Source organism: Centruroides sculpturatus, unplaced genomic scaffold, assembly GCF_000671375.1.
Source record: "Centruroides sculpturatus isolate CEXI.00-Female unplaced genomic scaffold, Cexi_2.0 scaffold1242, whole genome shotgun sequence".
NCBI lineage: Eukaryota > Metazoa > Arthropoda > Arachnida > Scorpiones > Buthidae > Centruroides > Centruroides sculpturatus.
This window is the reverse complement of record NW_019385481.1, coordinates 1,182-17,095: the sequence shown is the minus strand read 5'-3', so window position 1 is coordinate 17,095 and position 15,914 is coordinate 1,182. Positions and strand designations below refer to the sequence as shown.

Below are 15,914 nucleotides of genomic sequence, written 5' to 3'. Positions count from 1 at the left end.
TTTTTGCGTTTTTGATTGCGTTTTAATACGGTACGTCAACAGAATGTACACTAAGAAGGAATTTTTCGATATTCCCCCGCGGGGGAGAAGGACAGAATTCAGGCTTACCGTGAAGAACTTGGCTTCTATTATATTATTGTAGATGCGGGTTTTTGCGTTTTTGATTGCGTTTTAATAAAGTACGCCAAGAGAATGTACACTAAGAAGAAATTTTTCGAAAAATTTCCCCTCCTCGGGGGAAGTGTTATACATTTATAATAAATACATTTTGAGCACAACAACGCGTGGCGGGGTCTGCTAGTAACTTATAAACTGTCATTTTTTACCTATTCATTTCGTATGAGGATGCTCCAGATTTTAACCAAGTAAACGAATTTTTATAATAAAACTATCACGAGTAATGCAGATGACATATTATTATTTCGAAGGAATTTATGGATTAAACGGAATTTTATATTTCAGTTTATATATTTTTATTTATTTATTCTTTTGTAAAATTTAACTTGTGTGATAATGTAACACAAGTTTCTAATCGTTTCAGATAAATATTTATAAAGATTCAATTGCAAGAAATAACATAAACTGTTCCAATTGTTGGAGTAATTCCGGTTATAACAGTGAAATTGGTAAGAGACTTAATGCTTTTAACATTATAAATATATATTTCTAGTGATTAAAAGAATAGTTAAAACATAAATATAGATAAACTTATATAAGTTTTAAGTTGATAATATTTCCTAAAATTTGTAAATATTTTATATACGGTGTACTGTACATGAAATAAGTATTTTAATATTATCAATATTTGTGCTTCATAGAGTTAAGGCAATCAGTTTAAACATGTCCAAGTGGAACGACCCGTTTGTCGACCCACTGCTGTCTGGGAGTCGAAACAGCCGCCATAGTATGACAGTCCTAACAAAGACAGGTAAGTAAACTCAGTGTTTTTGTTCTCGTTGTAGCAGTAAAAAACGGGTGCACAATCAAAGTTAATAAAAGAAAGTCATCACCAACTTACATCATAGTTTGTAGCTACGAAACCAACGTGATATACGATGAATATTGTTTCTAGAACTCACGTCATTTCCATCACTCGAGTGTCTGGCAAACACCGTTGTTACATCGTCAGATCTTTTACTTAGATCTTCAGTTATTTTGTTAATCCATCTCTTCCTGGGTCTACTCTAGGTCTTCTTCCCTCCATTAGGGGCATTGTTGCTATTAAATTTCGAAGATTTAAGGTCGACGGGGTGGAGAGTTAATTGGAGTCATATGGTAGCTCCATTTTAGGGTGGATTCACTCATGTGGCGCGGCAACGCAAACGCATTTTCGCCGCGCGACTGCAACAACCTCACAAGCGACAACCTAATGGCATTTCAGCGCATGCGTACAGTATTCAAGATGGAGAACGATACCGACACATTATCCACGTGTTTACAAAGTTTTGTACGGCTCGTTTTATTTAACTAGATTTTGTCGAAGATTTTAGATTAGACATATTTTCTTGGATCGAGAAAGAAGTGATGTACAAAATACGTTTATTCTTCAATCAAGATTTGTCGATAAAGAATGCTATTTCGACTATGATTCGTTTGTTTTTTACTTTGAATTAAATTATATGTGATTATTTGTGTAGAATTTGTCTTAAATTTATTATCCTTTCTTCTTTATTCTAATATCACCCATCTCAGTTAACCGCATCGTTCTTTCTGCCATTAAAACACCACGTGATTTTATTTTCTCAACGACTACCAGACGAACGGTTATTGACTGATAGAAACACGTCATTACTTGTCATTAGAATTTTTTAAGTTTTTATAAAACTCGCCCCTTAAGGTTTTTCATTTTATAATATTTAAAAATATAAAATATTTGAAAAATAAAATAATGTAACAGATGGCGCTAGCATAATTTCAAACGTTGCCGAGAAAGTTGCGTGACTGGTTGCTAGTTTATCCTTCTATCGAATTTCCGTTTCGAATGGTGAGAGAGAGTTCACATAATAACTTAAATATAATACACCTTTATTCTTTTCACAATTATTTTATAAATCGGAGATATTTCTCTTCGTCTTCCAATTTTTTCCTTTTTTTTTTCTATATGCGTCGGAGGTTTAGGAATTTTAGTGACTACTCTGTCTTTCTTTACACAGCCAACAAGTTTTACACGGCAAACTCCAGGGAACTGCCGTGTGTGAGGGTGACCTCATTTTTAAGCGCAGAACTTCTCCAATTAGAACTGTCGAAACAAGATTTCTACTCGACTGTTTGGGCAACGCCCCCTTGTTGGTGGCTAGTAAATCTAGGGGACGAAAAATAGCAAGTGGGCGACAGGGAGCATAGGGAGTAGAGTATTAGACGGTGACCGTAGCCAAAGGTTGGGGTGACCGAGAATCTTTTTCTTCACTTTCTTAAAATGGGTGTGAAGGAACATTGCGTTTAGTGATTTTTAGATTTGGAGAAAAGTGTACTGTAAGGACACAGTTTGAATTTCATAGAAAAGTTTTTCTTAAAAATATTTCCAAGTCTTTCTTACACAAGGAAAAATGGATTACAGAGTGTTGGTGTACAGTACATTAACAGAAAAGGAAGTTTTACCTCCAATTTCGTATGTTCTACAAAAATACGGGAAAATATCGAATAAATATAACAAACTTAGTGTTGTTTCGCACAAAGAATAATCAAATCTATATTTATTTTTAGTTTTTAGTAGTTTTATTTATTTATTTTATAAATTTGTTTTTTTTAAATTGTCTTTTAATTTTAATTATAAAAGAATTAACATTGAACTATCAGGCTACCTAGTCAGGAACAAATCTACATAGAGACTAATAGGACTCAAGCCTTGGGCCACAAGTGTCAAAAGGGAACAAAAAGTGAATTATTATCATAAATTTTAATACGTTTTTATTAATATTTCATAAATAAATAAATTTCAACTCTGATGTATATGTTATTAAAAATGAATTTTATACCTCAATTTAAAATTCTTGACGATTAACCATATAACACGTGATATTATAGCTGCAAATATCACGTGTGCTGGTGACGTTATCACTGGAAAGACTTCCGTTGACCTTGAGAGTGCATCCCTTGTTTACTGTTACAACGGGAACAGTAGTAATGAGTTTACTCGTCTTTCTTTGTTACTTGCTGTAAATTTCGAATGAACATTTATCAATTAATTAATTCTTTAATTGAATACAGATTGTTGACATACGAGAATATCGCAAATCGAGAAAATGAAGATAAAACAAGAGTTAGAAATGAAACATTCGGACTGTACGACTGAACACAACGAAGAAAAATTTGAAGTTGATTTAAAGAATTTCAAGAAAGAATTTAGTACTGATGTGAAGTGTTATAAAACAATTAAATCGGAACCTTTAGAGGTGAGAGAAAAATACTTTTCTATAATATTATAAATTTGACGTTTTGACCACGGTGTTCGTTTTAAAAAGGATAACCTTTTTTTTTCACTGACGGAATTTTGTGGACGTACTGTCTTTAAAAATTTTACGTGTATTGTTAATGTTACTCGTATATTGTTCTGTATTTATTACAGCTGACTGGCAATTACCTGTTCCTATTGTATGAAGTCACGTTTTTCACAATTATACGTTTTACTTTCTTGGTATATCTTCATAACTAGGAAAAGTAACTCAATCCTGTCAGATTTGACCCTCCTACATTATTGCAATTCTCCACGTTTTGAAGCTTCCTGAACCCAAGAAAGTAAAAATAAACCAAACTGATTTTGTGTGTGTGTGTGTGTGTGTGTGTGTCTTGACATCTATTTCGCTTAATGTATCAAGACGGGGTGAAGATAAAGGAACGACATTCTGCATTGTAGGTTTCATATAAGGGGTATTGATACTATAAAAGTTTGGTTGTGAAAAATCAAGAGGATGAAGAGATAGAGGGTGGTCACCAGCAGTGGCACGTGGTGACGTTTGATGATAGGGAAGCTGTGCCGGATAGAATTATTGGAAGCGTTATACGATATTTTGGAGTCCAGCTCAACCACGTGAACATGCGCGGATGCCTTTAATCTGTCTGCTTTACGCCGTTCAAATACGTTCTCCGTGGAAGTTGTATTCGACCATACGGCGCTTCCATTGGGAATAGGAATATAGGAATTTATATTAGATTCTTGTCATTGTTTTTAACATGTAGGCTAGTATTATAAATTTGTAATAAGATACATAATGCGGTTATAATAAAATATTAATTTTAATTAATTCAAAGTACGTTAAAATATGAAAATAATCGCACAATATGTATTTATATTTTAGAAAATACAAGGAAAGCGGCCTCTTCGCAGCTTCCATAGACTGCTCGCCACTGGTCACGTGTCATATCTCGGGAGGGGTTAGACTTAATGATGATTTTATTTGTTATCATTTACAATGTTTTATAAACTAATCCTAAAAATTAAGTTATTTGCTATTTTATAATAATTAAAAATACGTAAGTTTTTTTTTAACAAAATCTTTTAACACATGCCATAAATACAGTTTTATATAGTTATTATGCTTAATAATTAAAAAGTGGTTTTGAAAATAAAATTTCATAATAGCCAAGAAAGTAATGCAACTGCTTGCTAGATTTTTTATTATACTAGATTTTTATTACGCATTATTCAGAGAATTTTTTTAGGTCGATTGGTAGTAATTGACATTCCTTCATTTCATACTTAAGTCGACGTAATATTTTGAACGTACCTAATTTTGTATCTATAAATTTATATTTCAGGTATGTATTTAAGCTGTATAAAGTTAAAATGTGTTCGAAACTTTTAAATTCCGTCAGGCTCTAAGCAGCAGTAGAAATCGACTTGAGATTTCTTCCATTTCCGATTAAATCCTTTGGAGATTGACGATGATCGAAGGATTGATTATCATAAAATAAGCAACCTGAAATTATTTGTCATCGAAAAAATCCAGCAACGAAATTCTATTCTAATTTCAAAATAAAAAAGACAATCAACGAGAACATATTTATTATGAAATGGTCACAATGCCAGGCTGCAATTTTTCATTATATATAGGCCTACATTTTTTTTTATTTAATTTAGAATATATATGCACTTCACTTGAAATTAGTAGTGGCTTGCCCGTGTACATTATACTTTTCCTGTTAGTAATAGAGTCGTGACGTTTACGTATTTAACTTCTTTCACGGGAAACTTTATGAATGTAAATAACGTCATTTCCGATTTTCATCGGAAGTTCTTGTATCGGGGCCTCGTGCCTCTAAGTTTTCTACGTCTGGTCTCGACTTTCACCTATTTATCTCTGTTGTCGAAATTCTGAAAAGACAGTCAATCAGTTGTACAGACTAAATAAAGTGGGAATTTATAAGTCTATTTTCAAATTGCAGTCCGATTCTTAAAAAACTATTATTTACATATTGATATAGTATCAGATTTATTTAATTGGGCAGGAGGTTCCGATAAAATGTATACGTATATCTGCTGAAAACCTGAAGTCACGTTGTTTGAATTCGAAATTTTCGTTTGAAAGGTATTAAATAGATGACAGGCACTACTATTTGAAAGAAAGTAGTTAGTAGGCCATATTTTAAAAACATTATTCAGTAAGCGTATTTTTATGATCCAGTTTAAATAATTTTTTGATTTGTTTTTCTATAAAGATCAATCTTTCAAATAATATAACGTAAACTTTTCTTATTTCAGATAAATATTAAAAGAGAACCAATTTCCACACACAACACAAACGGATCTTCTATTTGGAGTCATTCTGGTTATAAAATCGAAAGAGGTAAGAAGTTTAATATTTTTTAATACTATGGAAGTATATTCCTACTGATAAGAATAATAGGTAATACATAAATTAATATTCATATAAATCGAAATGACAACATTTGAAATACGTTGCGAATACATCATGTATTGTGAATAAGTATTTAAATAGAATTTAATATAATCAAAAACATTTAATTTAGTTGACAGATTTAAAATTATCAATTCGGTTAATCAGAATCTTACAACAGAGAAAAGTCGAATTTAGATGTTTTAGATTTCAATGGAAAGAGCAATAATTTATTATGACATCGCCACAACACCAGAGTGCAAATTTTAATCATATTTTTAATGTATTTAATTTAAAATATATGCTTTTCATTTTAAATTAGTAGTGGCTTGCTTCTGTCCGTTATACTTTTCCTTTAATAATAGAGTTTGCCCGTCATTCATTAACTCTTTTCAAGAGTTTTCTACTTTCGATTTTTACGAAAAGTTCGTACACAGTTAATCGGTGTTTCGTCCCTCTAATCTTTTCATATTATCTGATCTCTGCTTTCATCTTCGTCCGTTCTCGACATTAAGAAATGACACACGGACAGGCGACAATGAGAATTTATAGGTCTACAATTTTTCAAATTACGGATCAATTATATGATTAAATTCATATTTTTTAAAATAAATACTGAAATAGTCTGTTGGTATTTATTTTATTGTTTTTATCGATATATGTCTGTGATATTTTGAAAACAGTTGGTTTTCCATTAATTGGTACTCAGACTGGGATGTGTTGTTACTTTTCACAGGTTTTAAGTTTTTAAAGTAGTAATTTTATGTATCTATAAATAAAACTCATCTCTACTTTCAAAATTCCTGTATTATAAAAATGGTCTTATGCCATTTTTATAATACAGTAATTAATAATATAAACCGATAGTAACATTTTTGCTGATAAAGTTCCGTAACTCGTTGCCGGATATTGTTTCTTTTTAAATAAAAGCCAAAATAATTATGTGCAATACCATATCATTGCATTTTTTTCTGGCTTATCAGAGCCGGTACCACAGTGAAAGTAAATTACCCATCGTTAGCAAACTCAAAACATATCTAAATATCACTCATGGTAGCTGTTATTACGTGTTATGAATGTATGTCTTTTTAATCCGAAAATTAAGTTCGGTAGACTGTCATTACAGCTTTCACGTTAGACACTTCTTTTATTGTTTTCACATATGCATTTCCGGCTTATATAAATGCTAAGCCCCTCTTCAGTGCAATAGGTGTAATATGGTTCTGTCTTGTAAAACCACAGTGTATAACGGGTAACATTGGAAAGATTTTTTAAAACCGCCATTAAAAACTTAGAGTGGCTTAGCATTTATGTAAGCCTGAAATGCATATGTGAAAACAATAAAAGAAGTGTATAACCTGAAAGCTGTAATGATAGTCTACCGAACTTGATTTTCGAATTAAAGAGACATACATTCATATCAAAACATATCACTCATTAGCTCTATCCAAGTTATTTGTTTAACTTAGTTATTAAGTTCTTGCGCATATAAATTTATTTAAGATTGAAGCAAAGCATCCAGGAACAACTTATAATTTGATAAGAACTGTATTATTCAAGCAATAAATTTTATCTGTTTACCTATGAACTCAGCAATATGTGCTTCTGAGGACTGTTGGAATGCCATGAAGACAGGATATTTCTTGGCTAAAAGTGTACATGAAAATAAACCCCTGTACACTTAGTTTATTCTTACACATTATCTGCGTTGAAAGAAGTTATTATTACATACACATTCAAGTTTAGATATGATACGAAGTGTGAAGGAGTGACACGCAGATACGTAACGTACAGTACATCGTACATATGTAAGAATTTTCGACATAAAGTTATCAACGTCGACAAATAGAATTTTGTAAGGTATTATATATTTTTTACTAATGGAAGGTCAGAACGTTCAGAAATGGGAAAACGCAGGAATATCGAACTTTGATTGATTAACATAACTTCTTTGTCAGTATGTGTGGACCTCTTCAACCTTTTTAAAAGTTGAATAATTACTGTACTTTTTGTCGAAAATTTCTGAAAATTAGAAGGAAGGTTCGTTTATTAAGGTGACTGTTGCTTTTAAGTTTTTGTGATTAAAGGTTCAAGGACTGAAGAGATAATGCAGGTCGTATATATCATCAGTAGGGCCGGACTATGAGTGAACTCGTCACTAAACGAGTTCACTCATTTTCTCATTTACAATTTTCTATAAAATTAATCTTTATGAAAGACAAGTTTTCTTTTTATTTTATAAAAATAGTTTAAAATATTAAAAAGGATTTAAGCAAAATATCGTAAGATGGCGACACACGTAGTTTTAAATGTTTCCTCAAAAGTTAAGCACGCAATTGGTGGTTTATTTAATAACGAAAAAAAGTTTCCAATCATATTTATTATAATTTGTATCACGCATCACACCAATTCGCCGTGACTCATAACTAGTTTTCGGCTTATAATCAGAAATAAATGATGTAGTGAAACATCTAATTTAATATTGTTACGTTAATTAATGAAAATATGCTCAGCTTTATTTTATATTTCAAGTTTTTCATAGAATACTTTAACACAAAATTACGTAAATTCCACTACAGATATCAAGACAGAAGAAGTAGAAAAGAATTATGATGTAAAACATGGTATAAAATCAGAATGTAAAGTTGTTTTGAAAAAATTGAAGATTGAAGTAAAGACTGAAGATTGTAAAGAAGTTGTTTATCTTCCAGATAATAATGAACAGCTAATGGTAAGTAATACGAATTTCGAAATATTTTACAGTGAAATTTTAATATTAACTAAGCTTACTGAATGGTTGAAAATGTAGCTGAATACCACTAATATAAAATTATGCTTTGAATGAAAGTGTATTCTATATTAAATAAAAAATATATTATATAAGAAAAACTTTAACAACGAGCTGCGTAAGTTTTCTGTCTGTTAAGAGATTTTATTTAAAAAGTATTTATATTATTATCAGTAATAAATAAATAAAAATTTTCTGTGGCGCCATATGTTATAAAATCTCTCTATAATTTTAATTATTATAGAATGAAGAAATGCTTAATTTTAATGGTAGAAATTCATTTCACAAAGCATTATAGGCCTAAATGCTAACCGCAAATACAATCTTCATTAAGTCTGATCCCATTCGAGATTTTACACGTGACCATTTTTTATCTCTTCATCTCTCGACGTTTCTTTATCAAAATTTAATAGCGTTAATGCTCCTTATACACAATGTACGGTATTAAATTTTGTTTCTTATTCTTCAATTTATTCTGAAATATTAAATGAAATAGATGCCAAAATACATGCCCACACACAGATATTCACGGAATTTATTGCCGTGTTTTTGGGGGTAGAATCTGAAAATTTGCAAAAAATCAGGGGGGTGAAAATTGACCAGATTTCAATACTTTATCTTGTTATGTATACATAATATCTGAGAAAGTAAAAAGCGAATTTCAACATTAAATTTATATATGTAAATTATAGTGTTTCAAACTTTTCTCAGTTGGTTAGTTTGAGTATTTCTGTTTTTATGTGCATGATAAATTAGAGAATAAACAACGAGTTTTTATTTCAGACCCATCGATTGGTTGGTCATATCCACAATAGATGCGGTCACAAGGTGAGGAAAATTACTCGACATACAGTCGGACCTAAGATTTACGAGGTCCTTCGCAAAATTTACTTTGTGACCCTTTGAAACAACGATAGTACAAAATACCAGATTTATTTATTTATCTAAGACTATGGAGACATTAATTAGATAAACACACATTATAACAAATTAATAAACACAGCAATTTATATTTTTAACCAGTTGTAAAACTGGTAAAAAATATATATAAATTGCAGTGTTTATTAATTTGCAAAGTTTTCATCGCTAAATCGTGAATGTCAAACGTTGAGCGCAGCCATCTTGTAATCGTAGAAGTTTGACAATGGCGTTTGGAACGTCTAACGTGGAGTAAAAGTTCGGCTGAATCGTTTGCGTTTTTGTTCCGTTTTAGGTTAAATTTTTGGCGTATTTTATTAAAATAATGATTATTTAAGCATTTGCGAATAACATTAAAAAGAAACACGAGTTAAATCCAGAAGTTATTTAATTATTTAATTTTCTTGCAAGTGATGTAAAGTGTCTGTAGAATTTTTATATATTTGTGTTCATAACTACTTATCATAATACTGTAGAAATAGGTTTGTTCTTCTACGTCACTTTATGTTATCAATCAGCATAATACGTTTGCAAAATTCTAAAAATAATTTTCAAGCTATTTTCGGATTTATATAAGCCACAACTACCCTTAAGAAACTTATGTCGTGAAAACAGACAAAACACATTGTAATTTCCCTACTGTTACTTTCTACTGTAAGAGATACAACGCTAATTAAAGTAAAAAATAATTGTTTAGTGTTATTAAACATTCTCTAAATATTTTTAAATAGTTTACTCGTTCATTTACGTTCGATGATAACTATCGTCCTTCTTAAAATTTTTTGCCAATTTTTAACAATATCACATGATATGTGATGTTACCTTGGCGCAACGTTTTTTGCTTGGAGTTCAAACGCCAAACGTGTACTTCTGCTTGCCGTACAAGTTTAAAGTTTGAACCTCGGCTGCAACCTCTCTAATGTAATAAAATGAGTTTTACAACGAATTGTGAAATTCAATAGGTGTAAAAATTTTTCCTTACAGAACGACTCTTTTTGGCTATCACAGGGCTAAATTACTTTACATAGATCTGTAGCAAAATCAGCCTGCTTTATTGGTAATATCTTTTTCAATGGATAAGTTGGAAAGAGTCTCTCTTGTTATTTTGTTAATTTCCCCAAAAGGCTAAATAATTTTTACTAAATTTTCAAAACATAATTAATTTTAATGCAATTTTGTAATATGTAGAGTATATATGAAATCACAAAATAGCAGATTTGTAATTTATAAATGTGTAGTGATTTTCATATTACTTTTTCCGCTGTTATATGTAAGAGACGAAAAGTATGGCGATCGGTCAAAAAATCATATTCCCGGAATATTTCAACATTTTTGAACTTAGGACACCTTCAAACGTCGAAAAATGCAAAAATTCGTGGGTTTCATCTGTATGTATGGATGTTAGTGTGTGGAGGCGCACCCCTGTTTGAAACATAATAACTCGTGTTCAATTTGTCGAAAATTTCTGAAATTTTGCAGGAGCGTTTGATTATAAGGGAAATTCAGACTATTAAATTTTTCTGCTTAAAAATCAAGAGATAATGGGAGTTATGTGTGTCTTCAGTAGGGGCGTACTTAATGATGATTTTACTCGTTATTCGCATATAACTTTTTTATATATAACCCATTTCTACTTTTAAAATTCAGTTGTTTGCTTTTCTATAATGGTTAAAAATATCATATTGTCTTTAGAAAACGTTTTATTACAGAAAGCGCCACCAAAATTTTAAAATGTTGCCGGGAAAGTTGAGCAACTCGTTTCTGGTTTATACACTGAATGGCCAAAAAATTGGAGACATCCTTTATTAACGGGTTGATCCACCTTTAGCTCTAATCACAGCCAATATTTTTTTTTCGACACGGATTCAACAAGTTGCTGATACAGTTGCTGAGGAATGTTGATTCATGCTGACATAATGACAGCTCTAAATTGGGTCAAATTGGATGGTGCCGTTTACAAGCTTTGAAATGATCCTACGAATTTGTCCCACAAATATTCCATAGGATTGAGGTCAATGTACTGACTGAGCTTGCCATGAGAGCAGGTTAAACTCTGATTAATGTTCCTCAAATCAATTTGAGATTGATCGAGCACGGTGGCAAGGTGCATTGTCCTGCTGAAAGTGATCATCTCCATCAGGAAATATTATAGCCATAAGCGAGTCTACGTGATCGGCAACGATGTTGAGATAAGCTATGCTATTCAGAGATGTGTCCCAAATATCAAAGAACTCAGTGTATTTCAAGAAAACATTTCCCAGGCCATAATTCCACTTCCACCAGTCTGAAGAGTTGTCATTTGGTAGGAGGGGGACCATGAATTCGTGTTGTTTGCGCCATATTCTGATTGTGCCATATGCATGATGGGGCAGGAAACGAGATTCATCGGACCAGGCTACTTTTTTTAATTTTCAAGTGACCAATTACGTCGTTCCTGAACTCATAACAGGCGCTTTTTTCTATTTTTTTGTGATACCAAAGACACACTTGATGCTAAAGCCCGTCCTTTGCAAAGTCCGTCTTGTTGTGCATTGCGATATGCTTTGTGATGCACCTACATTGAATTCAACTGTACTTTGTCGTGTTGTTGCCCTTCAGTTGCTGCAGACTATGTGTGTTAATCACCTTTTACCTCTCTCGTTCACCAGCCTTTTTCAACCAGAATTGTCCTTATTGCTTGAAGTTCTTTTTTTCTCAACTGCCACTCTCTAAACACCTGAGATACTGTTGGGTGAGAAAATCCTGAAAGAGTCAACGTTTCAGAGATGCTGGCACGAGCTCTTCTCGCACCGACGATCACCACTCGTTGAAAGTGACTTAAATCTTTCGTCTTACCCATTTTGACATAAACTTCCGTGATAATTACATCGTCAAAAGCTGAGAGTTTCTTATATAAGAAACTCTGCACGATTACTTCACACTATGTCACTATTAAACAAGTTTAATTTGAAATAAGTGATGTCTCTAATTTTTTGCCACTCAGTATATATTATAAGTAATTATTAGTGGTTGACATGTATTGTTTGTATATTGTTTAGCCAGTCAACAATGAATTCTTCACTCCGGACGAAAATTTCAACAACAATGAAATGAACATCCAAAGTAAGTAACATGTTACTTAATTCAAATTAGTAATATTTACATGGCATTTTAAGAACTGCATTCAATTTTCAACAGTCATACATATAACTGGGATGAAATATTTGAGAATTATAAGTAACTATTTACATTGTATTCATACAGCTTTTAAAGTTAATAAAAATCTGTTGCGATGAGCAGAATTATTAAATCACAACTCATGAAGAATCTCTCGACTGTTTCTCTCTACTTAAAATCCATAAAGTTTTGCTGTAATACTTTTCGTTACCTCTCTAAAAGCACACAATTTATTCCACGCTTCTATGATAACCAGTGGAACAAACTACTTAAATAATATAAATAAAAACAGATAAAATGAAATAATTTATTTTTTCCTGCTCATTTAAAAGTCCGAAAAAGAAACTAAAGCTCAATCAATCAATTGTTCATTGTAAAATGCTTTATTTTTAGGTCAAACGACAAATAATGCTTTGCTTTTAAATGAAAAACATAAGTACACTTTACCAACTATATAAATACAGCACTAATATTTTAACATTGAAACTATGTTATGTTTACTCAAATATTATAAGTAATTTATTATGTTACTTTTTAATATTTCAGTTAAGGAGGAAGAGCAGATTCAAGAATACGATATTCCACACAACTCCGAAAGAGAAAAACGTTTTAAATATAATATTAAAAGAAACAAATACGTTCCTTCCAGTAGGAAATGCAATAAAATTCATGATAAGATTAAAATGAAATACTTCAAGGTTATGTTTGCATCTCATTCTAAACAAGAATTTACGTGTGATTTATGTAAAAAGACTTTTACAAATAAGAGAATATTAGAAACACATCTGCTCTGCCATATTAGAAAGAAACCATTTTGCTGCACAACCTGCAATAAGAAGTTTTTGTGGCAATTTCTTTTGCGAAGACACATGAAAAAACACAAAATTGGAAATAAAAACGAAATCTCTCATAGGAATTTACGTTTGCAGCCATCTGAAGATCGAGTGAAGTCATCTCTAAGAAATGATAAAAAATCTAATATCCAGCGGGAAAACGTGTACTGCGACATTTGTGGTAAGCACGTTCCATATGGTAAGGGCCGTTTAGAAATACACAAGAGAACACACAGAACTCATGCCTGCGAAATATGTGGAAAAGAATTTAAGCGTAAAGGTATTTTGTTACGTCATAAACCAATGCATAGTACAGACCGTCCTTTTAAATGTCATATTTGCGATAAGAGTTTTAAATCGATATACCAAGCGAAAGACCATCAAAAAATTCATAGTGAAGAACGACCTTTCAAATGCGATATTTGTAATAAGGGTTATAAATGGAAAGGACAACTAAAAGAACATTACGAAACTCATAATGATGAACGTAATTATTCTTGTCAAGTATGTAACAAACGTTTTAAAACAAAAAACACTTTAACATGTCATAAATTAGTTCATAATAATCAATTTAACCATACTTGTGATGTATGCAACAAATGTTTTAAATCAAAATCTAATTTGCGACGGCATAAACTTGTTCATAGTAAAAAATATATCAAACGAGAAAATGTGTATTGCGACATCTGTGGTAAGCGCGTTCCATACGGTAAGGGCAGTTTAGAAAGACACAAGAGAATACACAAAGTACATGCCTGCGAGATATGTGGAAAAGAATTCAAGTTGAAAAAGTTGTTGTTATTTCATAAACCAACGCATAGTGAAGAACGACCTTTTAAATGCGATATTTGTAATAAGGGTTTTAAGTGGAGAGGCTTATTAAAAAGGCATCAAAAAGCTCACAGTGAGGACCGTCCTTTCAAATGCGATATTTGTAATAAGGGTTATAAATTTAAAGTGCAACTAAAACTCCATCGCGAAACTCATACTGATGAACGTAACTATACTTGCCAGGTATGTAACAAAAGTTTTAAAACAAAACAGTATTTGGCAGGACATAAAATAGTTCATAATGATAAATTTAACCATACTTGTCACATATGTAACAAAAGTTTTAAACGAAGAAGTCATTTAAAACAGCATATTAATGTACACACTGATTAATAAAAATATTTTTTTCATATATGTGTAAAATATTTTAAGACAACTGGTTTGAAACAGCACAATATTATTCATAACGATAGAAAAAAGTATGTGTGACATATGTCAAAAAAGCTATACCAATCCAACTGCCTTAGCCAGACATTGTATTATTAAACATGAAAAGATGTATGTATGCAATATTTGTAACAACCGTTTAAGATTAAAAACACATAGAAGAACATTCGAAAGTTCACATCTAAAAGTGTAATTAATATGTGTAATAAAGAATTTAAAAGTAAATGCAACGTAGTCAGTAGAAATTTCATTTGAACATAAAACCGTTTTGTTGTCAGAAGTGTAATGAACATAAACAATGAAGACAATCTTCGTTACGTTTGTGAAGTATGTATCTTTTATATTAAAAGTTTTTATTAAGCCATCAACTCGTTCATCAGAATCATTTGTATTTTAGGGGCCATTGTAGAAGCGAATTTATAAGAGAAACTAAACTGAAATTACGTTTAAATTTCCCTTGTTTTGAAATACATCCCTCAATGTAATATATGTGAACAGATTTTTACGTTTGGGGAGGTTTTAGAGAAGCAGATGGCTATTTTTAATAATCAGATTAATTTCTATTGTGATATTTGTAAAAAGAAATTTACAACAAAAGTCGAATTCCAAACTCATCAAATGTCTGTTTATTTGACAGAAGGAAGACATAAATACAAAATATTCAAGAAGACATTTAGAAAACAGATTGTATTAAATACAGTATTAAAATAAATATATTCATGTACACAATTGTTATTTCTTTATTTTTTATATTCAGTTACAATTATCTGTAATTAGGAATAATATAAATGTAAAAGAACATTCGCGACGTCAGGTAGACACAACGCTATAACAATTCGATGACGGTGACCTGTAACCGAGTTTGGCACAGTTGTGCATTGTAATTGGTTTAAATTTCTTACGTGACTTTAAAATGGTTAATTTTTTTGGTATTATCGGCAGTGTGTTTATTTTGATAATGCTCCATGCGGGGCCAAGAATGTAACATGCGGGAACAGTACATAATAAATAAAAATAAATGAATGAATGGTATTATCGGCAGTGTATGCTGAAATTTTATCTTTATCTAAACCTGAAATCTGAAGTGATATTGTCTGGCGATTGGTTGCTATCACTGTAAAAATGAAGTACAACATGCTGAACACCTTTAAAGTGAAAGTACCTCAG

The 15,914-nt window shown here is 31.3% G+C and overlaps 1 protein-coding gene across 1 annotated transcript; it reads left to right on the top strand.

The window, feature by feature from the left end:
• Nucleotides 1-3,129: 3,129 nt before the first annotated feature.
• LOC111639373 (zinc finger protein 62-like) lies at nucleotides 3,130-14,693 on the top strand. Its single transcript, XM_023385245.1, has 5 exons — nucleotides 3,130-3,392; nucleotides 5,699-5,783; nucleotides 8,414-8,565; nucleotides 12,579-12,642; nucleotides 13,243-14,693. Exons 1-5 carry the CDS (start codon nucleotides 3,243-3,245, stop codon nucleotides 14,691-14,693), a joined length of 1,902 nt encoding a protein of 633 aa, XP_023241013.1. The 5' UTR covers nucleotides 3,130-3,242.
• Nucleotides 14,694-15,914: the final 1,221 nt, after the last annotated feature.